This window comes from Sapajus apella, unplaced genomic scaffold (genome assembly GCF_009761245.1).
Source record: "Sapajus apella isolate SASKATOON/1434 unplaced genomic scaffold, GSC_monkey_1.0 scaffold4, whole genome shotgun sequence".
Classification (NCBI taxonomy): domain Eukaryota; kingdom Metazoa; phylum Chordata; class Mammalia; order Primates; family Cebidae; genus Sapajus; species Sapajus apella.
Window position 1 is genome coordinate 7594730 of NW_022436944.1, and position 26075 is coordinate 7620804.

A 26075-nucleotide genomic window follows, 5' to 3' on the forward strand; every position below is an offset into this window, starting at 1 on the left:
CCAAGGGCACCTAGAGAGGACTGGAAGTATTGTTTCGGATTAATTTAACCACCTCCATCCACCCAAAGACTAGTAGGACTAGAAGCCATATGGAACACCAGCTCCCGGGCCTAAAAGGCGCTTCACTTCTCACAGTCAGCCCTGGAAGGTGAGGACTCAGAGTGAGGCAGACCATCCTTAAACTGCCCAGAACAATGGAGAGTTTGGGGAGGTGCTTCCCAAGAGCACGCGACTCCTTGGGACTCCCATCCATACACAAGCCATTGAAACCCGACGTGTCTCTCTTACCCACACTTCATTCCCCATCGATTCTAGAAGAAGAATGGGCATTTCTTCTGAGACAGCAAACAGCTCCTCTTAAGGTTTCTTCTTTCCTAATTAGCTCTGTATGGAGTTTAACAAGAAAATCCATCCGGGGCCGCCTCGAGGCCATGCACCCAGGAGCTTGGAGAGACTACCAGGGAAAAAGAAAGGATCTTAAACAGCCTAGCCCGACGTCTGCCACTAAGTTGTCTAATCTTGGCAAGCATCAATTAAAAGCATACCTAACACGGCCGTGCTCGGAATGCAAGGTGACCCCGAGGACCCCAAGAGCGCGCCAAGCGACCGTGCAGGGCTGAGGGCCCAGGACTCCCGGCCGCGGCCCAGGCGCGTGGTCTGCGCGCGCTCGGCCGTGCGTGCGCCTGCGGGGAGGCTGCGTGTGTGCGCAGGGCGGGAGCGCCGGTCGCCTTCTCGTTTCCGAGCTGGGTGCGCGCTGTGCGCAGGAGGTGAGTGAGAAGGGCGGCCGTCCAGAGGCTCTGAGGTGGCTGAGACCTGCGGCTGGGTGGCGGGCGTGACCACCGGGCCCGCTTTTCCCAAAACGCGCCATCCTCGGGAACGCCGAGACCTAGACGGCGAGGCCGGGAGGCACCGCCCACTCCTCCGGTCCTTCCCGGAGCACGGCCCAGATTCAGGCGCCGCGCCCTGGGGCGCGGGCCTCGGTGACGAGCAGCTCCCAGGTTCTAGTGAGCGCGGGGGAAGGGGCCCAGCGGGGCAGTGGGCGACGCGGAGGAGCGCGGGGGCGCGCTGAGGGCCCAGGCCTCGGCTGCTGCCGCACGTTGTCCACCTTGCCTTTCCCCAGGGCGCAATTCCTGCCTTGGGTTGCCCGCGCCCGTCCAGCCACGGTCAAATCCGGTAGCTACCCGGGGCGTTTGCAGCGGTGCCGAGGAAGAGGACGGGAACGGTGTTACGGTATTGTTGGATCCCTACCAGGCCCGAAGCGAAAGCTTTCCCGGAACGCTGGGGAAGGGCCCCGGCGCAGGGCTGTGAGAGGGATTGGGAAGGAATGTGAAACGGGGGGGGGATGAAGAGAATGGGCATGGGCGGAGAGAGAAGGAAACCCCGCGGGGCTAGGGCTACAGGATTCCCACCGGGGTGTTAAGGAGCATTCAAGGCATTTTAAAAGGAATCTTAAAGATGCAATGGAGTCTCACTTTTCCCAGCAGGAAGGAATGATGCTAGCCGCAAGCACGGGAAGTCATTGAATTAAGTATTCGTTCACCTTCTTACTGTTGGATTTAGGAGGGAGATTTGCAGGGCTGTCGTGATTTTGTGTCCTTTGCATTTTGCACAGAGTGCCTGCGTTTGGGAGGTGGCTGCTTTGTCGGAAAAACTACCATCAAGGAAGGAATTGCCAAATCATGTGTTTTTTTCTGTTTTCAGAGGTAAGGAAAATTTGGGTTTACAAGTTTCAACTGGGAACAAATTTTCTTTTTTACCTTCCCCCAAGAGGTTTAACCGAAAAAAGGGCGCTGAATTTGTGCTCTCAGCATGTGTCGCTGCCTGATAAAACACAAATTACCGAACGTGTGGCAGTCTGGAGAAGAGAATTGTGTATTACTAAGAGATAAGAGTCTATGACATATTTTTCCCCTCGTAAACTAACATATTCATGCAAATGAATGGCCGTTGGCTAACTCCAGACCTGAAAATAAACTGTTGGCAAAACTGTCCGAGCGGGGCGGCGGCTCACGCCTGTAATCCCTGCACTTTGGGAGGCCGAGGTGGATGTATCGCCTGAGATCCGGAGATCAGCCTGGCTAACCATGGTGAAACCCCGTCTCTACTAAATGTACAAAATTAGCTGGGCGTGGTGGTGCGCGCCGGTAATCCCAGCTACTCTGGAGGCTGAGGCAGAGGTTGCAGTGAGCTGAGATTGTGCCATTGCACTCCAGCCTGGGCAACAGAGGGAGACTAGAGTGAGAGTCCGTTGCAAAAAAAAAAAAAAAAAAAAAAAAAAAAAAAAAGTTCATATATAATTTCAGATTAGAGCATGAGGTGATATGAAAGTGAAAAGAGAGGTGGCCGGGCTCGGTGGCTCACGCCTGTAATCGCAGCACTTTGGGAGGCCGAGGCGGGTTGGATCTCAAGGTCAAGAGATCGAGACCATCCTCGTCAACATGGTGAAACCCCGTCTCTCCTAAAAATACAAAAAATTAGCCGGGCATGGTGGCACATGCCTGTAATCCCAGCTACTTGGGTGGCTGAGGCAGGAGAATCGCTTGAACCCAGGAGGCGGAGGTTGCGGTGAGCCAAGATTGCGCCATTGCCCTCCAGCCTGGGCAACAAGAGCGAAACTCCGTCTCAAAAAAAAAAAAAATGTGAAAAGAGAGGATCAAGGCTTTTCTAAAAATGAAAAGGTGTTGATACATAATAAATTGCTCCAAAACCAACTTGCTATGTATAGAACACTGATTTCAGAAGTCATAGTTCCCAGTATTAAGTTATGACTCATATATATTCTTTTTCTGTTCTGTTCAGTAGTTCACAGCAGATCTGAGTGTTTTAATTAAAACATGGAATACAGAAAACAACAGAAAACTTAAAGCATTAATTTCATCTGGAATTTCACAGGTAAGTTCATCATACTTTTAACTTATAAATTATCCTAATTGATTAAAATGCCCATAATAGTGCCCTTTACAAGGTTTTAAGTATTGTTGACTCAGCCACGAAGTTTGTTGTATATTCTAGTATGATTCTTTCATCAGAGGATTTGAAGAAGTTCAAGAGTGAAGCTCTACTAAGGCATTTGAGATTATATATATTTTCTTTTTTCTTGTTTAAAAAATAGAGACAAGGTCTCTTTATGTTGCCCAGGTTGGACTGGAACCCCTGGGCTCAAGTGATCCGCCTACCTCAGCCTTCAGAGTAGTCAGGACTTCAGGTGTGTGCCACCTCACCTGGCTCTTATAATATATATTTTCTAAAAAATTGAATTATTAAAATACCATGGTTCTTCAGGAAAACCCAATAACTGTAAAAACTTAATTTGGTGAGTCATATTCAAGTTCTGACTCAGCTCCCTTTATGCCTAAGAAAATGCTCCATTGAATACTTTCCTCTTTCCCGTTTGGATGAATGATTTATCTTCTTCTTTTGTCCAGACTCCAGCTTTGTTCCGTCCACCAATGGATGATGCAGGTAGAACTCTGTTTTAGGAAATGCCTTTGTCCCTTTCACAACTGTGTCGTGTCCAGACCAAATAAGCCTTTACAGAGATGGACCATTGTTGCTCACTGTGGGGTAGCCTCCCACTGCGTGGGTAGCCACATGGATAGGGTCAAGCATATGGGGTCGCACAGGATACTTTTACTGCCCTTGCACAACAGATGCACTCAAAAGTTACAGTTCATTTAACAGCAGGCTCTTTGGCAAACATCCCTCTTAGGACTACGAACAATGGTTTTATATGAATAAAAAATTGTATATTATAAATATTGATTTGATTTTGTTCCCAGGCCTTTTGGCATATCATGCATTAGAGGCCAGGGGAAGATGAGAGGATCAGCTAGAAATATGGCAATTTGTAGGGGGCACATCAGCATGGGAAAGGAAGTTGAAGCCATGGAACATCCCTAGTGTGGGGCCCCAAATGTCTAAAGGTTGGAAGATTTGGCTGGAGTGATAACCTGTGCTCCTTGAGGCTCTGAGACGTTAAGGAACTAAAAGAAAGCTAGAATAGATGGCTTCTATTTCTCTGTCTCCTATTTGGAACTATATTTAGCTATTATTTTGTTTCCAGACTTTGTTTTCAATAATGGAGTTACCACTTTATGCAGAAGCAGAATGGAGTAGCTGAGACAGAGACCCCAGAGCCCACAAAGAAAATATTTGTTATCTGCCTTTTATGGGGAAAAAAAAGTTTGCCCACTTCTGGGATAGAACATGGATTTCTGCTAAACTCTCAAGCTGTGCATTTTGAACAGGCTCATAAAAGTTAGAATAAAGAGGTCCTGCTCCTGTTAAAACATTTCACAAGCCTATAGCCACCATTCCTGCAGGATGACAGTGAGGGCTAAAACCATGTCTCATATCTGGAACTACATTTGGCTGTTCTGGTTACAGACTTTGTTGTTGAGAATGGAGTTACCCACTTTCTAAGATAAAACTTACCATCAACTTTCATCTCTAAGTATTAAATAATTTCTTTCTCTATACCGATACAGATTCTATAATTTATGCCTTTATTGGGCACTAACATTCTGAGAGTGCAAACTCACCTCCCTGCCATGGACTGTGGTCACTAATTTAGAAACATTTTGAGCTGGGAAGCCTCCCCCATGTTCTCCAGGTGGGCCTCACTCAAGATGTTTAGTCTGAAATGTGTAGTTGTGAGCCTTCCGCCGTGCTGTGCATTGAGTGTCACCAACTTGAGGACAGGGCTTGCCTGTCTGCTTCCCCATTGCTGCCCCAACCTCTAACACGGGTTCAGAATATCAAATGAATGAATGAAATACCCTCAGATGACAAAGGTAGTGGTAATTGATGGATTGTTGTAACTAACAAGAATAGTAAAGATCTGTAATATTCCCAATTTAGGGTAGTAATGGGAAGAAATGTTAACTAGAGCAGCTCCCCGATGCCCTTCCTCCAGTGGATAAAGCAGTGTGTAACAAAACAGACGCAGAAAGCCCAGCTTTCAGGGCAGCCTTGCTGCTGTTCTGTCTGACTTGTGTGATCTTCGCTCTGCTCCAGTTTTCCTAGCTCCCTGGACCTAGTTGACCTGTTGGCTGCTCTGTCCCGTGGTGCTCTCCGACTACCCATCCTGAGTGTAGAAGTGCGTCTACTGCAGCTGCATTCTTTGCTCCCTGCCCAAGAATCTCGGGAGGCTGCGGGATTAGTTGTGAGGTTGGTCTCTTGGGGCACTGTGCCCTGGTGGGAGCTTGGCATTTGGAGTTCAAGGGCTCGAGTTTGGGTTCCAAGTCTTCCTCTACCTGGGCTGCACTGTTCCTGGAAAATGGGATTGATGTTAACACACATTTTACAATGTCATGAAATGTGCTTTGTAAATTGTAGTTAGAAGCACTGTAAACTTGTATAGTACTCAGAACTCTACTTCAGCCATCTTTAAAAAGAAAAAAAAAAAGGCCCTGCCAAAAATCCCAACATGTATTGCAAATTATTAAGATTGATTTTGTGTGTTTTTATTGGAATGTGCAGATAGGGCAGAAGCAAAAAGAAGATTGCAGCTAAATTTTCCTTCTGAAGTCCTGCTGCTTTTGTTTGCTCCTCATTTTTCTCATTACCAAACCCAGAAATCCATAAAAGATTCTGCGTGCCGCAACCCAGAAATCTGAGATTCCCATATACAGGGATTGTTTTACCTATAGGAAAGTAGTTTGTTTTCAAACGTTATATATGTCTTATTTACCTGTATGTTTAAAACTCAGGTGTCTTCTACCTCAGCACATCGAAACAGCAGACTTCCATTTTAATGAAGCTTTAATGAAAGACATTTTCCCATACATCTTAGAAGATACCTGAGGATGGTGGTTCTGCATCCAGCAGGGTTTCAAGGGAAGGATTGGGAAATGGTAATGCAGTATAGGTATTTATACTCACTGTCTACACTGTCTACCTAAAACTGTGTGACAGCCACAGAGTAGTGCCTCATGTGGGCTTTTTTCTTAAACTCAGTAAATACTTCAAATTCATTCCTAGAAATTGAACAATTTAAAATATTTATGCCAAAATGAAACCTTTTCTATGAACTATATTTTAAACATCGATAACAGAGTTGTGGAACCTTGTCATTAAAAGGGACCTTAGAAGTTTCTTAGAATAACTTAAAATGCAGTGACAAATCAACCTTTATAACATACCTGACAGCCACTGAAGATTTTCATTGGTGAGGAGCAGCCCATTCTAGTAATCTGTATTGAACTCTCCCACTAATTTTTTTAAATCTTTGGGTCATTTGCCTTCTGGAGTGATACATATTGTTCAAAATAATTTGAAAGTATCTACCAGGGCCCTTCTGAGCTTTTATTGTCTCCAGAACAGAGCATCCCCAGTTCCTTCAACCACATGTCACACAGTCCTCATGGGAGATGATAAACACTTCACCAAATGAGGTTCCCTCTTCTGAATTTAATGTGTTAATGACCCTTTGATCCTTTTGAAATGGAACACATATGTAGCTATGGAACTATGACCCCTTTTGCCCAGACGCTTTTTCTGTTTCTTGAACCTAGGAGTATATTAGGGTGTGTGTGTGTGAGAGAGAGAGAGAAGGACACAATCTATTATTAACTTGTAGAGTTTCTGTTAGCACTGCCATTCAATCACAAGTACTTGGGAGTGCCTCCTATGTGGTAGGCACTATGCTAGGTGCTGGGGACAGAGTGGTGTGCAAGAATGAACGTCATCTCTATGCTGATAGAGCTGCATGGAGCCTGAGAGGTATCCTAGCCCAGTACCTTAAAGTTCTGTTAAGAAATAACTCCTCAAATTCAATGACTTGCCTTCCTGCCAGAACTAGAATCCTTTGTTCCCTGACTACCCAGTTATTCCATTACATCACCACCTTTTATCATATTGGACTCATACTTAGCTAAACCATAAGGTCTGTTTAGGCTGCTGTTAAAATGGTCCCCCATCCTGCTCTTGTGCAGTTGGTTTTTTGAGCTCTGACATAGGACAATAAATGTGTTTCTGTCAAATTGCATCTTGCTATCTTTGGCCTTTTCTCACCTGTTAAAAGCTTTTGGATTATAATTACATCTTTTAATGAATTTGTCATTTTTTCCTGTTTTTTTTTTCTTGCCTACAAAATTGAATAAGGCTACATTCCTTTGTCTTTAATTAGAAATATTAAATGAGAAAAGGCTAAAGATAGGCCTATGATTTCTTTTTTTCCTAGTTTGACAAAGATGTTCCAGTCAACCTTAGAATATCAGCAGGAGGGCAGGTCTCTGGCACTTTTGGTAACACTATTCTCAGAGCCCAGCAGAAGCCCAAGAAATGTGTCTTGAACAAATTACTGTATAAAAAATACACTGGCTATGATGGATCAGCTAATTTTGAAGCCATCTAGCCACTATCATTACTCACATTTTCCCATTTTGTTTAGAGGGACTGTAAGTGCCCAGCTCTCTTTACAGAGAAGCCTGATTCTTAGGTGTTGTCTAGGAGTTACCTTGGTCCTCTGTTGAAGAACTCTGTTGAAAATGGGGCTGAGGTTAGTCAAACACAGCATTCTGTGAATCTTCTAGCTCCTGACGGTTGTTGCATTTGTGTCTTAAGTATTCACTAATGTTTACGGAGTCTCAGCAACTTCTTCAGAGTTATTTGGAATGCAGATTCATTAAGATCAGTCTCTTCAGCAACTTCTCCATTACCAAAAAGTGAACTTGTTGGGGAAGACTTGTTGAAAACTGGGTGAGGATTTAGAAGAGCTGAGCATGATTTGCATGGAGATTGAACTAGACTTCCCTTTTTTAAAGTTTCTGGTTTAGCCACCTGGGTAGCTGGGATTGCAGGCCTGCACTAGTACTCGGGGCTAATTTTTGTATTTTTAGTAGAGATGGGGTTTCACGATGTTGGCCAGGCTGGTCTTGAACTCCTGGTCAAGCAATCTGCCTGCTTTGGCCTCCCAAAGTGCTGGGATTACAGGCCTGAGCCCCGTGCCCGGCCAGAAGTTTCTAGTTTAGCATTGACAACTCTTCACCTCTGAGGAAGAACAGAGGTGTTGCACTATGAAAGTATGAAGACACCAGGCCAATAGGATTAAACAAGGTTGGAGGTAAGCTTTGTAGTGCAAAGGCTATAGACTCCACTTGGGGTGGTGAAGATACCTGACTTTACAGTGCAGCTCTGCAGGCTCGGACACCCTGACTAATGAGCAGGTGTCCAGATCTCAGGCTGGTTAGCTGAAAGATACATGTTGTAATAATGGTTCCTGCTTCCTAAGATTGTTGTAATCAAACAAATGGAAGCAGTGGAACATGCTTACTACAGTACCAGGATCAAGCAAGGACTGTTGCTAAAATTTTGGAGAGAAGGGAGTATGTAGAAGTTGGATAGAGTAAAAAGCAGGTTCTTTTCAATGTAAGCCTTTCTTTCCCCTGACAGAGTAAAGCATGTAAGTGTTACCAAATTAGGCAAATATACCAATTGCTATTCATTCAGTAAATAAAATTTCACTTCCTATTATATGTCCAGCTGTGTGTTCCCAAGTAAGGAGAAAAATGTAAACCATATCAAATATGCACAATCCTCAAATAAAGGAGCCCAATGCCACTTGAATATCACACGCACTACAGTTGGAAAAGGTCCTTGTATTTTGCAGCTCTCCTCTAGTTGCTAGAAGTGCTTATGGTGAGACTTTTGGCAGTGTGAGTATTGCCCAGAAAAGATGGTGTTCAGTGGTAGGAAGACTGGGGCAGAAAGAAGGATTCCGGGAGAGGGGAGCCTATGTGCAGAGGAGGATCCAAGAAATGTGCATTTGGCCTTGTGGACCTCTACCAGGAGTTCCTGGAGGCTCGTATTTGCAGGATAGCAGAACATCAGGCACTGGGAGAGTCTAGGGGAAACAATCCTTGGACTCTAGAAGACTTACTGATTTGAAAGGAAAAGGTGGACCCACTAAGATTTATTTGCATGCTTTATTGCATTTTAGAGGACATCATGCCATGCAAGACACATTTGTTGGGAGTTAGGAGCAAGATTTATAAAGGAAATGTAGACAATGTATGTAGAGGAAGCACATAGTGTGGACTCTAATAATAACAGCAATGCCATTGACTTAGCCCTTACTGTGTAGCAGCCCTATCCTAGGTGTTTAACATGCATTATTTCATGTTGCCCTCAAAATAAACCCAGGAGGAAGGTATTGTTCCCATTTTACAGATAAGTTAACTAAAGCTTAAAAAGTAATTTGCTCAAGTGTACTATTTCATTGCTTCTCAAACTTCTTCAGTATGTCCATAAGCCACCTGTTAACAATGTTTCTGATTCACTAGGTCTGGGGTGGGGCCTGGGGCTTTGCATTCCTAACACGCTGCACTTTGAGTAGTGAGGGTCTGGGCATCACATTCGAGTCACCTGAGAGCTTTAAAAATACAGCCACCTGGTGCTGGCTTCAGCAGCGCATCTGCAAAAAATATGGCGGCCACCTGAGCCCTGCCACCCTCTGAAACTCTGATTTACGTAGTCTGGGATCCAGCTTGGCTTCCTGTGTTTTTCAAGTTCTCCAGGAGATTACAATGTGCAGCAAAGCGAGAACCACTGGGTTAAAGAAGAGGAAAAAAAGTAGTGGTCAGACAGCACTGGTTGTGTTTATTTATAGTGTAATCTGCGGAGGTCCTCGAACACAAAGCAGCTGCAAGTTGTGAAAATAATTAAGTGTTTAATTGATAAGTCTAATTGAATAGTAGAGTTTTATATTGCTTTGTTTATAAGTTAATGTGTTTAGTTTGAATGGGTACTGGGGAAATTTCTCTCAAGGATATGAATTGATATGTGAGTTAGTTTTCCTTTATAAGGAATATATATGATTGATGTGTGTAATGATGATTTGAATTAAGCTGAATAGGCACAGGACCTTTTTTTAGGCAATTAAGATTTCCACTCCCTTCGCAGTATTGTTTCTTTTGTGTAGACGAAAAGTTAGAATGTTGTAAAACTGACTGTAGTTTGTAATTGTCTGTAATAGTTAGCACATGGATGATCCTGAATATAGCATGCTTGGACCTAAAGTTCAGCCAACATTTGTTTTTTGTTTTTCTGGGCCTTTTAAAATGCACATGATCAGAATCAGCATAGCCTATTACAATAAGATTTTGTTATTAGAAGAGAGCTGAAGAAAAGCATAATCCAGCAAATTCAACTGACTTTTGGATTCAGTGTATTCTTGAAAATATTTACTAAGTGGATAAAAGTATATTACCAAACCATTTGCAAAGTATGCATATATTCTCACAAAGAGCCTACTATGTGTTAGACGCTGGCTATATGGCAGTGAATAAGGTGGGTCAGGTTTCCCCCCTCTCCAATCTTACTTTCCTTTGAAGGGAGCAGACAATCAACAAACATAAATAGATTTTTAAAAGTCTAGATAGGGTTAAATGCTGAGAAGGTGTTAGGTTTGAGTCCCAGCTGAGGTCCGAGGGGAGTGGGTGGATGGGCAAATAGCTGAAAGAACACCCATGTAGGGGCCGTAGGCAGGTGAAATTTAGTTTTATTCAGCAGCTATTTAATCAGCAGCTTACTTACACTCTTTCACATGGTTTACCTTCATTTTGTCTATTTGCTTCAGCTTTGTGGCTCCTCTTATCAGCCTGCTGTGTGGCTTCTGTCACCCCCAGCCCTTGCACCTGTATCCCTGACCTACAATACTAGCTTGGGAGTTAGCAGCTTCACTTTTTCCCTTTGGGGACAAGCCAGTTCCTGGCCATTTCCTTCAAGGCAACCTGCTCTCGCTTACAGGGATCAGTAGCATTACTTTCTCTCTGGGCACTAGTGCACCCCCAAGCCATGTCAAGCCAATGCAAGCCCCTTGCACAACATCAGCAGGGCAGTTATACCTTTTACAAGCAATAGTGACTCGAAGCCAAGTGTAAACTTAGATAGGTTATCTAATAAGTAAAGTATGCACCTGTGCCCTAAACTTGCTATGTCACTTTGGCACAAATGTTGGCTTTCGCTATTCCTTAACCAAAGCAGATTTATGTACTTTACAGAAGGGAATAAGGTGGGATGAGTGCTGGGGGAACTACGTGAGATTAGGGGTCATGGAAGGACTCTCCTAAGTGACACTGTGCTGAGATCTGAGGCATAAGAAGGAGCCAGACTTTCCAAGAACCAGCTTTTTAGGTGGAGGGGGAGAGTAAGTGCAGGCTCCTCAAGGGAGGAAAATAGTTGACATATTCAGGGATAAGAATGGGAGCCAGGCTGAGTTTGGTAGCCCCCACCTATAATCCTCACACTTTGGGAGGCTGCGGTGGGAGGATTGCTTGAGTCCAAGCATTTGAGACCAGCTTGGTAACATAGCAAGACCCCCATCTCTATGTATCTACATATTTTTTAATTAAGAAAAGAGAAAATAAAAAGAATGGAAGCCATTGTGGTCGAAATAGAGTTAGGAGGAAGTAGCAGTAGCAAATGAAAGAAGGGCTTATATAAACCCATGGAGCCAGAGACTTGACAAATCTTCATAAAAAATGTGAACATTGTGGCTAGGCATTGTGACACATACCTGTGGTCCCAATTACTAGGGTGAATCACTTGGGGCCAGGAGTTTGAGGCTACGGGGCAAAATGATTGTGCCTGTGAATAGCCACTGCTTTCCAGCCTGGGAAACATAGCAAGACACATCTCTAAATTTTTTTTTTTAATGTTAGTATTGTTACTTTTAAGCTTTTATTGTCTCTGTGCTTTTTTGGCATTCCGTAACTCTAATCAACATGTATTACATTTGCAACAAGAAGAGTTATATTTTTTTAATAGTTAAATTTGATTTCTTTTTGCAGGAAATAGCCAACATTTTTGTACCCCAGGAAAGAGTTTCCGGTTACTTTGGCTTGAATAATTGTGCCATTGTAGCATGTCTGTTTGTCTGTTTTCCTGGAGTTTCTGCATTTGAACACTGATAGACCCATTTATTTTCTAGTGTACAGTATTTTTTGGTGCAAAATAAAAAGGTGTATATCTGTGTGAGCAATTAGTTACAATTCTTTTTAAAATATTGTATTTCAGGTTGTTCTATGTGAAAATAGTAAAGCTGAGATGCTGCTGTACTGTTTGAATCGAGGTTCAATGGTTGCCAGAAATTAAAACTCACTCAAAGCAGCTCTGGTCAGAAGAGCTCCTTAGCATAGGAAGCATAGTGAGCAGGCAGCATACTCCCTGGGATCTAGCAGTCAAGAATGTGGGATCTGGAGTCTTGCTTGAGTTTGTGTCTACCACTTACTAGCCTGTGATTTTGAGCATATTGACTGTACCTAAGTCTTAGTTTTCTCACCTATTAAAAGGGGATAGAAAGGGTTTTTAAAGCACCTTAATTCATGGGGCTCCCATGAAGATTATAGGAGCTGGTGCCTGGGAGCAGTTACTGTTGCTCCTCCCTGGTACCAGTGATAATACCTGTTAACACTGAGTACACACAACGATACACAGAATGACCTTGTGGACTGCCGAGCTTTTTTTTTTTTTTTTTTGAGATGGAGTTTTGCTCTTCTTGCCCAGAGGCTGGAGTGCAATGGCACAATCTTGGCTTACCACAACCTCTGCCTCTCAGGTTCAAGTGATTCTCCTGCCTCAGCCTCCCAGATAGCTGGGATTACAGGTTTACGCCACCACTCTCCTGACAAGCTTTTTAAAAATGTTTGTAATGAAGTATGACATACAAAAAGGAAAGTGCATAAGTTATAAGGTGAATTGTCAGAGTGAACACATCTGTAGCCACCATCTACATCAAGAGACAGAACATAGCTACCACCTAGAAAGTCCCCTTATTCCCTCCCAATTATATTTCCTCCCTTTCCCCAGAGGCTACAACGTCCTGAATTCTAACACCATAGCTTAGTTTGCCTACTTTTTAACTTTGTGTAAATGGAATCATAGTGTCTATTCTTTCTGTGCTTAGTTTTTTTCACTCAACATTATGGTTGGCAGATTGTCCGTGATGTCATGTGACATGGTAATTTGTCCATGATGTATAATGTGCTGTGACATGGATTTCTCTCCGCTACTGTGGGTGGATATTTGGATTGTTTCCATGTTGGGCCTATCATGACTAGTGTGCTGTAGTGACCATTCTTGTACATTTGTTGAGGGGGGGCACCATCAGAAGGACTTGAGCCTCCACTTGTATATTTCTTGATGTCCTTAACAATACATACATTTTAATGGTGAGTGTTCTGCCTAGAGTGGGATTGCTGTGTTGTGGGGTACATATATGTCCAACTTTAGTAATGCTAAAAAGTTTTCTGAAGTAATTGAACCAATTTGTATTTACTCCAGACTACTACTACTACAATTGTTATGGGTTTAATAATTCACAGAAACTGGTCTCTTAATTCAATAAATACAAAGATCTCCTAGGATGGGATTTCCAAAAGTGTAGGGTACTAGTCCTGACAGAGGTTCTGAAAATTAAACCTATTAAAATAGGTTCTTTGTTCAGAGAAATTTGAGAAACATTGCACATTGTATCCTCTTCTCAGAGAATATACCTTAACATATTAAAAACTCTGAGAAGTCCTCCACCAAAAAAATAATAGTTTAAGTTTGTTTGAATGATTTCTGATTTTGGCCCACAGAGCCCTTTTGCAGCTGTAATAGCTGTAGATAAGACAGAGATGCAGCCTGTGAGTAATGGGGCATTGGGAAAGAGGCAGCCTTTAATAATGGAGCTCCTGATTCCCCACTCTCTGAGGATGGTACTTTTGTTGATGGTTGAAGCATCGGTACACTTAATACTCTGGAAGCTGATAACCTTTTTTATCTGGAGGTTTTCTGAGCTTTTCTAGTATTTGAGATGTTTTTTCAGCTGCTACAGATCAACCCCTAAATCAACAAGTAATTACCGGTGGCTGGCTGTTCCCCCAGCATTGCACTAGGTTGGTGGAATAGATAAGATACTATTTGCTTAATAGAACTTACTTATAGTCTAGTTGGTGAATTCCTGTGTAGTTAATATAAGCACAAGTTTATCTTAAAATTAAAAGTTCTTTTTGTAGGTACGGGGTCTCACTGTGTTGCCCAGGTTGTTCCTGAATTCCTGGCCTCCAGAGATCCTCCCGCCTTGGCCTCCCAAAGTGCTGGGATTATATGTGTGAACCATAGTGCTTGGCCACAAGTTTATCTTTTAGAAAATTGAATTATTTTAAAATTATAATTTCTTTTTTTGACAATGATGTGTGGCATTATTTAAGAAGTTAGTAATAAAATAATGGTATACTTCCCTGTTGGGCCTTTTCATATTTTTTTCTATTCATAGAGATTGTTGATAGTTCTTTCTGTCTCTCCCCTGGGATATGGAATTTAGAACAGTGTTAGGGTCCTTGTAGCCCACTACTCAACTGTCCTAAGGAGGCAGGCCAGCTGCCCTGTGCTCTCACTGTCAGGAAATGAGCCAATCTGAGGTCTCCAGCCTGTTTGATTTTCTATGACACACACATGCTATGAACATGGTGGGCACTTCAATTGAGCCCTTATTTGTCTACATGCCTGAGTATCATTTAAAATATATATTTATTTATTCTTATGGATTTGGAATTTGCCCTGAAAATTCTGCATTGCCAGACAAATATCCCAACGCTGATTGCAGGCAACCCTCAGCCAGTCCATGCTGCTGGGCCTGGCTCAGGATCCAGTGTGTCAGTGAACCAGCAGAATCCTTAGGCCCCTCAGGTCCAGCCTTTGGGTGGAATGCATGTCAGTAGTGCACCTCCTCTGATGCGAGCTTCTATGCAGTGTGGAGTTCTAGCACCAGGGCAAATACCAGCATCCATTACAGGACCTGGCCCTGGTTCCTTTGCTCCTGGAGGAAGAATGCACACTCAGGTTGGAATGCCAGGAAGTGGACCAGTGTCCACAGAATGGGGACAAGTGCTGATGCAAGACCCCAGAGCAGCTGTGCAGCGGGGATCCTTGCCTGCCAACGTCCCAAACCCTTGAGGCTTGTTCAGAGATGCTCTGAATGATCCACGGGGAGGCACTTTACTTTCTGTAACTGGAGATGTAGAGCCTAGAGGTTACTTGGGAACACCTCATCAGGGTCCACCCATGCACCATATTCCTGGCCATGAGAGCCGAGAACCACCCCAACATGAGCTGAGGGCAGGACCATTATGTGAGACCAGAACTCTAATGGCAGAACCAAGAGGACCTATGTTAGATCAGAGGGGTCTACCCTTGGAATGCAGAGATGGACAGGATCCCCGAGGAATAGATGCATGAGCGATGAAGGCCCGAACCATGGAGGCAACAGGGTTAGATGCCAGAGGATTAGAGGCCCGTGAAAAGGAGGCCCATGTAATGGAAGCTTGTGCAATGGAGGCCTGAGTGGTGGAGACCCATGCGATGGAAATCTGAGGAATGGAGGCCAGAGGCATGGTTACCAGAGGCCCAGTGCCTGGTCCTGGAGGACCAATACCTAGTGGAATGCAGGGTCCCAGTCCAATTAACATGGGAGTGGTTGTCCCCCAGGGATCCAGACAGGTCCCAGTCATGCAGGGAACAGGCATGCAAGGAGCGAGTTTACAGGGAGAAGGCCAGTCTGGTGGCTTTAGTCCTAGGCAGAACCAAGTCACTCCACAGGATCATGAGAAGGCTGCTTTGATTATGCAGGTTCTACAACTGACTGCAGACCAGATTGCCATGTTGCCTCTAAGGCAGAGTATCCTGATTTTAAAGAAACAAATACAGAAATCCACTGGAGTACCTTGATAGGTTTTCAAAAATACCTGATGAGAAATCTGGAAATTAATTGTATAATTTTGTTGAAATATTGAAAAAAGATGACCTGCATCTTAATCATTGAATGACTCAAATCAGTGCCAGGTGGAGGACTCCCATCACCTTCTCTCAGAACAAGACAATTCATTTTATTATCTTAGTTTGTATATTTACTGTGACTTGAAATAAACTTTGAACACACACACACGCACACAAATTATTTTACATCGTACATCTTTATAAGGTACATGTGATATTTCGATACATGCATAAAATGTGTAATCAAATCAAATTCAGGATGTCTATAACCTTAAACATTTATCATTTCTTTATGTTGGGAATATTCAGAAACCATTAAATGCTCTTGATCCTGGGCCAGGCCCTATGCTGACTGGTTAATCCATGTTCTTTCCATTAAACCTCACAGTCATTGAATTAGCTTTGTGATGCCTGATTTATAGCTGAAAAAAGAAATTTTTTGAAAAGGTAACTAACTTGCCAAAGGTCATACAACTAGTCATTGTTACAGTCAAGATTTAGGGTGGATTGGTTCTGATATCCAAAGCATTTTTATTACACTTTTTTTCCGTTTGTTTTGATAAAATACAAAGAAAACTGCAAATATAAGAGAACACCTAGATTTCCATCACCCCGAATTAGCAGCTGTTAATTATAGTATAGTATTTGTGGCTAGTGTCTTTTTTTCCCTTTAACCACGTTTCATTCATTCTTCCTGCTGATGGGTATGGTATATTTTCCTGTAGTCTCATTTTAAAAAATCATTATTTATACATAGCTGCTTCCAAAGGTTCATCATTTCTTTTTCTTTCTTTCTTTCTTTTTTTTTTAATATTTTTAATGTTTTTTAAATTATACTTTAAGTTCTGGGGTACATGTACAGATTGTGCAGGTTTGTTACATAGGTATATATGTGCCATGGTGGTTTGCTGTATCCATCCCCCTGCCGTCATCTACTTTAGGAATTTCTCCTAATGCTATCCCTCCCCTATCCCCCCCACCCTTTGCTATCCCTCCCCTAGACCCCCACCCCCTGAGAAGCTCTGGAGTCTTGCTGCTCTGTTGCCCAGGCTGAAGTGCAGAGGCAGGATCTCAGCTCACTGCCACCTCTGCCTCTCGGGCTTAAGCAGTTCTCCTGCCTCATTCTCCCGAGTAGCAGGGACTACAGGTGGTGCACCACCATGCCCGGCTGATTTTTGTGTTTTTAGTAGAGATGGGGTTTCACCATGTGGGCTGAGTTGGTCCTGAACTCCTAATGTCAGGTGATCGACCTGCCTTGGCCTCCCAAAGTGCTGGGATTATAGGCATGAGCCACCACACCTAGCTTGAGAGTCTTTTTTTTAGTAGACAAGTTTGCATTTATATTTACCTTTATTAACAGCACATTTAGATTTATTCCTGCCATCATCTTTTGGTTTTCTGTTTGCATGCATGCATGTTTTCCGCTTTTTCTTTTCTATTTTCCTACTTTACATTGAACAGACAGATAACTTACTTTTATTTCTCAATCAATTTTGAAGATATATGTTCTATATTTGTTCTTTCAGTGGTTACTGTGAAGCTTAATGTACATTCTCAAATGAACTTTTTAGCAAAATGTGAGGGTTTATGCATATCTGTTTGTTCCTTAAGAATGTTAGCATATTTTAATTTTCCTAGGAAACATCTTTTTGTAGCCATCATGTTATTTTTACCTAGTATTTTAGTTACATTTGTTAACCACATGAAAAATTTTTTTTACTCTTCTCTCCTTTTCTTTTTTACTATCTATACTTACTAGATTTTACTATTCGTTTAATATTCTTCCTTACCTTAATTTCTTGCATTCCAGTCCTTCCCCCAAGTTCATTTTTCCTCATATTAAAATACTTCCTTTGCTACTTCTTTCACCAAGAGCTTGTGGAGTTTATAACTCCTAGTCTGTTTGAAAGTGTCTTTATTTCACTGGAATGCTCTAAAATTCACCTATGAAATAGGTACAATATAAGCTGCCCACCTCCCACACAAGGTTGGTTATTGAAGGAAAATAAAATTTGTTGTAAACACTTTAGAAAGTGTTAGATAGACGTACGTGTGTGTGTGTGTGTGTGTGTGTGTGTGTGTTATTATCGGTAGCTAATATAAGTCTTGTTTGATTTCTGTTAGTGTTACTGCATCTTAAATGGATTATTCAAATTATTCCTTACTGTACTGAGATAATATTTACTGAAATAATAGAAAATAATAGCTAACAGAAATGTCATGAATTGTTTGTGGAAGCACTTTTGAAGAAAAGCAAGGATAAGGTGAAACTCGGGATCCTAACTGATAGCTAAGGGTCACAACCGTGTAGTGGAATTTTGAGTCATTTAAACCTAAATTCCAGATTTTTTGGCTTTTTATTTACAAAAGCAGTACACGAATAGTATGGAAAATCCAAATTATATAGAAAGAAAGAGAGAAGAGAAATAATCTTCCAGAAATCCTAGAGAATGTAAACCCATTGACATACAGGAACACGTCCTTCCAGACATCTCATCTTGCAGATGTTGCCACATGGATTTATAACACTTAACTTTTCATCTTTCAGAAGCAATCATATCACATAGGCAGTTTTGCAACTTCAGTTTTCACTTAGCAATATATCAAAGGACTATAGGTAAGCATCATTGCATATAATGAATAAAGATGCTATTGTAGGAATGTATCATAATTTTCTTTAAATAATTATTGATAGACATTAAATCAAATGTCTCTATATTATAAATAATATACAGTTTCCTGATTTTTAAAAAAATTAAATTGGTATGGATTTTGTATTGCAGATGTAAAACTTTGATAAATGCTTTTAAATTTCTCTCTGGAAAGTACATGTGAATGCCCACAGAAACACCCTTTCCCCTCATACTTCCTGTGTAGTGTCACTTAAAAAAAATGACCAGTTTGAGATTTCCGTCAGAATATCTATGTTTGTGAATTTGAACATCTTTTCTTATTTCATACCATCTGTATACTTCTCTTGAGAATTGCCTGGCCGTTAACATTCTCTTTTAGTGTTCACCCTTTTCTTAGTAATAAGTTGCATTCTTTCGGTTTTGGTTTTGAGACAAGGTCTTGCTCTGCCTCCTAAGCTGGAGTGCAGTGGTGCCATCAGGGCCCACTGCAGCTTTGACCTCCAGGACTCAAGTGGTCCTCTTGTTTTAGCCTTCCAAGTAGCTGGGACCATAGGCATATGCCACCATGCCCAGCTAAGAACTCATTTTTTATTGTGCTTAATTTTTTTGTCATAACTGTCTCCAGGATTTTTACCCTGGTTTTTTTTTTTTCCATCTTTCAACCTTGATTTGCATGTGTGCACGTGTGTGTGTGTGTGTGTGTGTGTGTGTGTGTGTGTTTTCAACCTTGTCAAATAATGTTTTGATTTTTTTAATTTGATCAAAATTTCCTTTGTGGTTTCTGGATTGTTTTCTTACTACAGTGGGGTCATTAAAAGGTCTTCCTCACTTCAAGATTATTAAAATGTTTATCCATATTTTCTTTTAATGTTTTTACAGGTTCATTTTTCTTTCCTCTGCATCTTTAATCCATGTGGAGTATTTTTTGGTATAAAGAGTGGTATGTCAGTGCCTCCCTCTCTCTCACTTCCTACTCTGGTTTTCAAACTTGACCAGTGAGAAAATTCAGGATATGAGCAGACGTACTCATGGCAGAAAGTGAGATGTACCTCAAATGTTTTTCACTTCATTAACGTCTCTTGAGTATTCACGAGTAGAGACAGAGGCTGAGAGGAAGGAAGTGGGTTGGGGAGCGGTAGCTAGCATTCACACGTCGGGCTTGTGTCTGTGAAGTGTGTGTGAAACAGAGAATTAGTTTTACTTTTTTTACTTTTTTTAGTGACCTGATTTACTTCTCAAGGAAAGTGGAACTGTGGTAGGGTGACATATAATACCAGTTGATGAGAGAATCTAGATACATGTTGTAATTCAAAAACATGCTGTTTTTGAATACCAAGTGCCCTCTCCCCATGATGAAGCCATGAACTCTCTGGACAAGCAGTTTGTTGTTTTTATTTTTATTTCCACATATGTTTCCCAGTTTAGAAAGGAATTGGGGATTGGGAGGTCTTTTTTTTTTTTTTCCTCTTTTACTTCTAATTCCCTGACTCATAAATAAATGCTATTAAATTTCTTAGAGATCTTTTTTTTTTTTTTTTTTGAGACAGAGTCTTGCTCTGTCACCCAGGCTGGAATGCAGTGGTGCGATCTCAGCTCACTGCAACCTCTGCCTCCTGGGTTCAAGTGATTCTCCTCCCTTAGCCTCCTGGGTAGCTGGGATTACAGGTGTGCGCCACCAGACCCAGCTAATTTTTTGTATTTTTAGTAGAGACGGGGTTTTACCATGTTGGTCAGGCTGGTCTCGAACTCCTGACCTTGTGATCTGCCCTCCTCAGCCTCCCAAAGTGCTAGAATTACAGGCGTGAGCCACCGCGCCCCACCTCTTATAGATCTTGTGGAATTTCTAAGCATTATTTTTACCTTAATTTTTAAAAATTGGTATATAATAGTTGTATGTATTTTGGGGGCATGTGTGATTTTGATACATATATACAATGTGTAATGAATGATCAAATCAGGGTAATCGGCGTATAACCTCAAACATTTCTCTTCTAGCAGTATTTCCCACAGCTGCATCCTGCTGAATGTTCCATTGGTGAAACTGAAGGTCTTCTTACTCAGAAGAAGAAAATCAAGAAGAAGGTAAGCAGTGGAAATATATTTATGGCTTTCAAATATACTTTTCTTCAAGTAGTAAAGATTATTTTTTCAGAATAATATGTTTTGACAGTAGGAATCATTTTAGAGACTACAAATAGGTTGGAAATGATGCCAAGGGTAGAGCCACAGCTGATGGTAACAGCTTCTATTTGTTGAATACCTAACATAGGCCTTTGCATATATTATCACTAATTTGCACTCTATTAATATCTTCAATATAGAGACAGGAAACTGAGGCTTCAAGAGATGCATAACATACACATTCATCCTGGTTGGTAAAGGACAGAGCTGAAGCATGGACTTCGGTATCTGGCTTTGGAGCCACCTGTGTTGTAGGTGACCTAAAGTCTGTTCTGGCTAGTTCTTTAGAGTCCGTTTTCCTCACTTTCAGACTAAATAGTTTCTCCTCTTTTTGCTGCTGCTTTATTTTATTCATGGGTCCATAAGTGATGGACATCATAACCATTCTCACATTTAGAAACCATGGCTTATAGAATGTGTAAAAAATAACTTTTATAATAAGATTTGCCATCTTAAGTTCTTCCCATTGTTGAAGAGTAGTAGAGCCTCCATCATCCATATGCAGTTATAAATGGCACCCCTTACAACACTTTCCTTCTGTTTTTCCAAAATCTGTTAAAATATGCTGATTTCTTAGAATGAGACATTTGTTGTAATAAATGTATAAGTTGTAAATGGTGCCCTCAAGGGTTGTGCAGTGCCCAGTAGCCAGGTGAGGAGAAAACATATAAAGGCAGTATTAATTACTTTCCTAATTCTTGCTCTCAAACTATTCAATTTCAGGTTTTTTTGTGGGGTGGAGGATTGGCAGTGTATGGCTAGTAAAGAGGATATGAGAGGATAGGAGGTGGATGGACAAATCTGTATTTTATTCATTTACAAATGGAGATAGCATATGAAAGCGTCAGTGTCCATTGCACTCCAAAGTGTCTTGCACTTTGATTCCTGAGAGAAAAATTGTCTTTGTCAGCAAGTCATAGAATGTAAGTTGAGAGGCAAGACACATAGACATGGAACTGAATGGGAGAGAGTTTGCTGAAACATTAAATTGCATTGTGTGGGTTTAAAATACAGAAAGCATTACATATAGAAAAGATCATTGTAATCAGGGCAGGTAAGAGACGACCAGATGAAGAGGACAAGGGGCCTTAAAATCCTGTTATTTTCATATGTAGTAAGAGACAGAAGAGCTGTATGTCCAAAGACCCTAAAGTAGACCCAGGGTAGAACCCTTGGTAGACCAGCCTTCACAGTGTCCATCCTTCATAGTGAATTTCAGCTTCCCAAGAACCCTCCCCCATGTAATTATGGGTGAAAGGGCACCTGCCAGCAGCCTCCTCCACCCTTCCTCATGCTGTTGATCTGTCCCTTATGCTAAAGTTCCTTAGCATTAGATGTAAACAATGTGTACTGTACTGTGGAGCCATGTTTACACACTGCCTTGGGAGTTCTTCTGTCTCTTGTCTCCTGTTTCCTTTGGTCTCCTTAGCGCCTGGTCTTTGGAAGTAGAAGATGTCCAGTAAACACACATACATGAATGCCCTTAGACCGAAGTCTATGCTCATGGTGCAAGGAAAACCCTGTGGGATCCTGAATTGTAAACCACCCTCTGCCTTGAGCTCTGGAGCAGAGCTGAGGCCTTGCTATCACTCCACAGTCTGAATGTTCTGTGCCTCCATTTGTCTCAGCTGGAGCTTCTGTGTAAAAGCAAGTGTTCTAGAGGTTTCCATTCCATGATTCTGATTGGGTGTGCAATTTCTGAAGAAGTTGGAATGGGAAATGTGAAAACTCGGTACTAAGGACAGGCCTTTGATTTAAACAGTTGTTATCTGGACTGAGCATTGAGTTTAACCAATGAGGTAAAAAGAGGGGAGAAATGGTGTTTGGGCAAGTAAAAGTTATTTCATAGTTAGTGTTTGAAAACTCAAGAGAGATTATCCTATTTGTGTCTGGAGGACTCACCTTTCAGGTGAAGAATCTCTACCTTACATCAGCAGTCACTAAGAATAGAATAATGATCACTGTAGGATTTTTCTTATCCAGATTTGCTAGAATCCATATGAGAACACACAGCTGAGAAAGACCCTTCATTTATTTGGGCATGTGGCTAGTAATAGCCCCTTCAATCCCCGCAGTAATATCCACAATTAGTATGGTGTGGTGTGGTGTGGTGTAGTATAGTGCAGTGTAGTATATATATAGTATAGTAATATCCCCAATTAAATCCTTCTTTTTTATAGTTGTAAAGAGGAGATACATTTTATTTGTTTTTATGGTAGACTTATTTTTTAACCCACCATTATCCATCTCTTTCTGTCCCTCCAGGCACCTAGGATATAATTTATTTCATGGTAAATAGTTATTTATGTAGAGTAGGATAACTCTACTCCAAAATAATCAAAAGATATATTTTAACCTTGGTCTTGATGTAAGAAACTAAAATACATTTTTGGTTATTGGCATCTATTTCCTTATAGTTAAATGAAGTAGATTCAAGTCAGGATTTTTGTTTTACTGAGATTTTGTTCTCCTACTCTTTCTCCTTGAGTAGATAGTCAGATATCTTTTGACAATGTGCTTTGTGTGTGGAATATTAACCCAATCTATGATAACTCTTCCAGAACCTTTGGCTTGCTGCTTCTGAGCTGCTGTGGATGGCCCCAGCTCTCTGGACTGTCCTTCCGAGTAGGATGTCACTGAGATCCCTCAAATGGAGCCTCCTGCTGCTGTCACTCCTGAGTTTCCTCGTGGTGTGGTACCTCAGCCTTCCCCACTATAATGTGATAGAACGCGTGAACTGGATGTACTTCTATGAGTACGAGCCGATATACAGACAAGACTTTCGCTTCACACTTCGAGAGCATTCAAACTGCTCTCATCAAAATCCATTTCTGGTCATTCTGGTGACCTCCCACCCCTCAGATGTGAAAGCCAGGCAGGCCATTAGAGTTACTTGGGGTGAAAAAAAGTCCTGGTGGGGATATGAAGTTCTTACATTTTTCTTATTAGGCCAAGAGGCTGAAAAGGAAGACAAAACATTGGCATTGTCTTTAGAGGATGAACACCTTCTTTATGGTGACATAATCCGACAAGATTTTTTAGACACATATAATAACCTGACCTTGAAAACCATTATGGCATTCAGGTGGGTAACTGAGTTTTGCCCCAATGCCAAGTATGTCATGAAGACAGACACTGATGTTTTCATCAATACTGGCAATTTAGTGAAGTATCTTTTAAACTTAAACCACTCAGAGAAGTTTTTCACAGGTTATCCTCTAATTGATAATTATTCCTATAGAGGATTTTACCAAAAAACCCATATTTCATACCAGGAGTATCCTTTTAAGGTGTTCCCTCCATACTGCAGTGGGTTGGGTTATATAATGTCCAGAGATTTGGTGCCAAGGATCTATGAAATGATGGGTCACGTAAAACCCATCAAGTTTGAAGATGTTTATGTCGGGATCTGTTTGAATTTATTAGAAGTAAACATTCATATTCCAGAAGACACAAATCTTTTCTTTCTATATAGAATCCATTTGGATGTCTGTCAACTCAGACGTGTGATTGCAGCCCACGGCTTTTCTTCCAAGGAGATCATCACTTTTTGGCAGGTCATGCTAAGGAACACCACATGCCATTATTAACTTCACGTTCTACAAAAAGCCTAGAATGACAGGGTACTTTGTGGAAAGTGTTAAAGTCGATACTGTGGAAAATTCATGGAGAGATCGGTGTGCTGGCTTACACTGAACTGAAACTCATGAAGAACCCATAGACTAGAGACGAGGGTTACACTTGTGATTTATTAGTCAGGCCCTTTAAAGATGATATTTGGAGGAATTAAATATCTTAAAGGAATTGGAGGTTTTTTCCTAAAGAAATTAATAGGACCAAACAATTTGAACATGTCATTCTATAGACTAGAATTTCTTAAAAGGGTGTCACTGAATTATAAGGTCACTAGGCTATAAAAACAAAACAATGTGGAGTTTTATTTATTGAACAATCTAGACACTTGAAAGTTTTGTGTGTATCTTATGTGGATTACCAGTTTAACAATATACGTATTTCTGTGTCAAAAAACTTCTTCACTGAAGTTGTACTGAACAAAATCTTACCTATTTTTGGTCATTTAGAAGGTACTTCAAGATGTTGCAGTATTTCAGAGTTATTTAATATTCAAACTTTGTGTTTTAAATGTTTTGACGATTTCAGGACAATATAAATAGGATAGTGAATGATTATTTACATTTGAACATGTTCCAGTTACTTAAATGATCAGTTTATTATTGATACCTCCATTAATGTAAAGTTGTAGGTCATTATTGCATATCAGTAATCTCTTGGCCTTTGTTAAATATTTTACTGTGGTAATATAGAGAAGAATTAAAGCAAGAAAATCTGAATTATTGTCTTGTTTTTAAAAATATAGTCCCTAGTATTTTTAGAAGTCACTTAATCTTTCTCATTTTTCCACCTGGAAATGTATAATGCAGGCAGTAATTTTCTATTGGAAAGAACTCTGAAGGCAGAAAAGAAGGGAGAGAACCTCATGGGCGGAATATTATAAAAAGAGTGTCATATTCCAGCATTTGAGTTGGAAAGAGAAGATTGAAGATCTAAGTTACATTATTATTATTATTATTTTTTATTTTTTGGGGGGGGACGGAGTTTCGCTCTCGTTACCCAGGCTGGAGTGCAATGGCGCTATCTCGCTCACCGCAACCTCCGCCTCCTGGGTTCAGGCAATTCTCCTGCCTCAGCTTCCTGAGTAGCTGGGATTACAGGCACACGCCACCATGCCCAGCTAATGTTTTGTATTTTTTTAGTAGAGATGGGGTTTCACCGTGTTGACCAGGATGGTCTCGATCTCTTGACCTCGTGATCCACCCGCCTCGGCCTCCCAAAGTGCTGGGATTACAGGCGTGAGCCACCGCGCCCGGCCCTAAGTTACATTATTAATCTGCCCTGTGTTTTTTTCTCTTGAACAGTTTGTGAATAAATAAGAAGCTGCCGCTGCTATTAATTTCTCATCAACATAAAAGCCCTAATGTGTAAAGTCATATCTGATTTAATCTCATGCTTTTATAGAAGGGCATTTCTTCATAGAAGTGGTGATATATATATTTTTTGTTGGACTTGCTAATAGTAGGTCCAAGAGGAGCAGTCCTTGCCCCCTATTCTTGGGATTACGCAGTTTTCTTTTAGAGTTTATGTAGGGCAGGTGGTTCTTTTTTCTCTGAATTACAGGATGGAAAAAGATCATATCCTTTGTCAGGAAATATAAACTTGAAAGTATGTAGTCAGCTCTTGTAATACTCAGATATTTATAATTGTCTTTCATGAAAAAGAACTTCAGTTAAAACTATAATGTGTGGTTCTCTATAACAAGGCTATTTCTGTTTCCCAGGGCTCTGACCTAATCCAGTTATAAAAATCAATTAAATGAAATATTCTGTGGAATCAATCTATGCCCTTGTTAATCTCCATCCATATAGGAATCACTTTCTTTAAGACAGATGGTGGTAGTTATTTTTGTGACATGATTAGATT

The 26075-nt window shown here is 41.2% G+C and overlaps 1 protein-coding gene and 1 pseudogene across 7 annotated transcripts; both read left to right on the plus strand.

Moving 5' to 3' along the window:
* Nucleotides 1–687: 687 nt before the first annotated feature.
* Nucleotides 688–24928, plus strand: B3GALNT1 (beta-1,3-N-acetylgalactosaminyltransferase 1 (globoside blood group)). 7 transcript variants are annotated; one of them, XM_032261710.1, is made up of 5 exons: nt 688–767; nt 1613–1703; nt 2803–2892; nt 20391–20477; nt 23138–24928. In XM_032261710.1, exons 2-5 carry the CDS (start codon nt 1680–1682, stop codon nt 24164–24166), a joined length of 1230 nt encoding a protein of 409 aa, XP_032117601.1. In that variant the 5' UTR covers nt 688–767; nt 1613–1679; the 3' UTR covers nt 24167–24928. The 7 variants fall into 7 exon arrangements, with proteins under 7 accessions (XP_032117601.1, XP_032117626.1, XP_032117618.1 ...); XM_032261727.1 differs by lacking the exon at nt 688–767 and adding an exon at nt 1052–1230 and having other exon boundaries at nt 2800–2892; nt 20394–20477; XM_032261700.1 differs by lacking the exon at nt 688–767 and adding an exon at nt 1053–1230.
* On the plus strand, nt 12541–16502 carry LOC116539109 (annotated as a pseudogene).
* Nucleotides 24929–26075: the final 1147 nt, after the last annotated feature.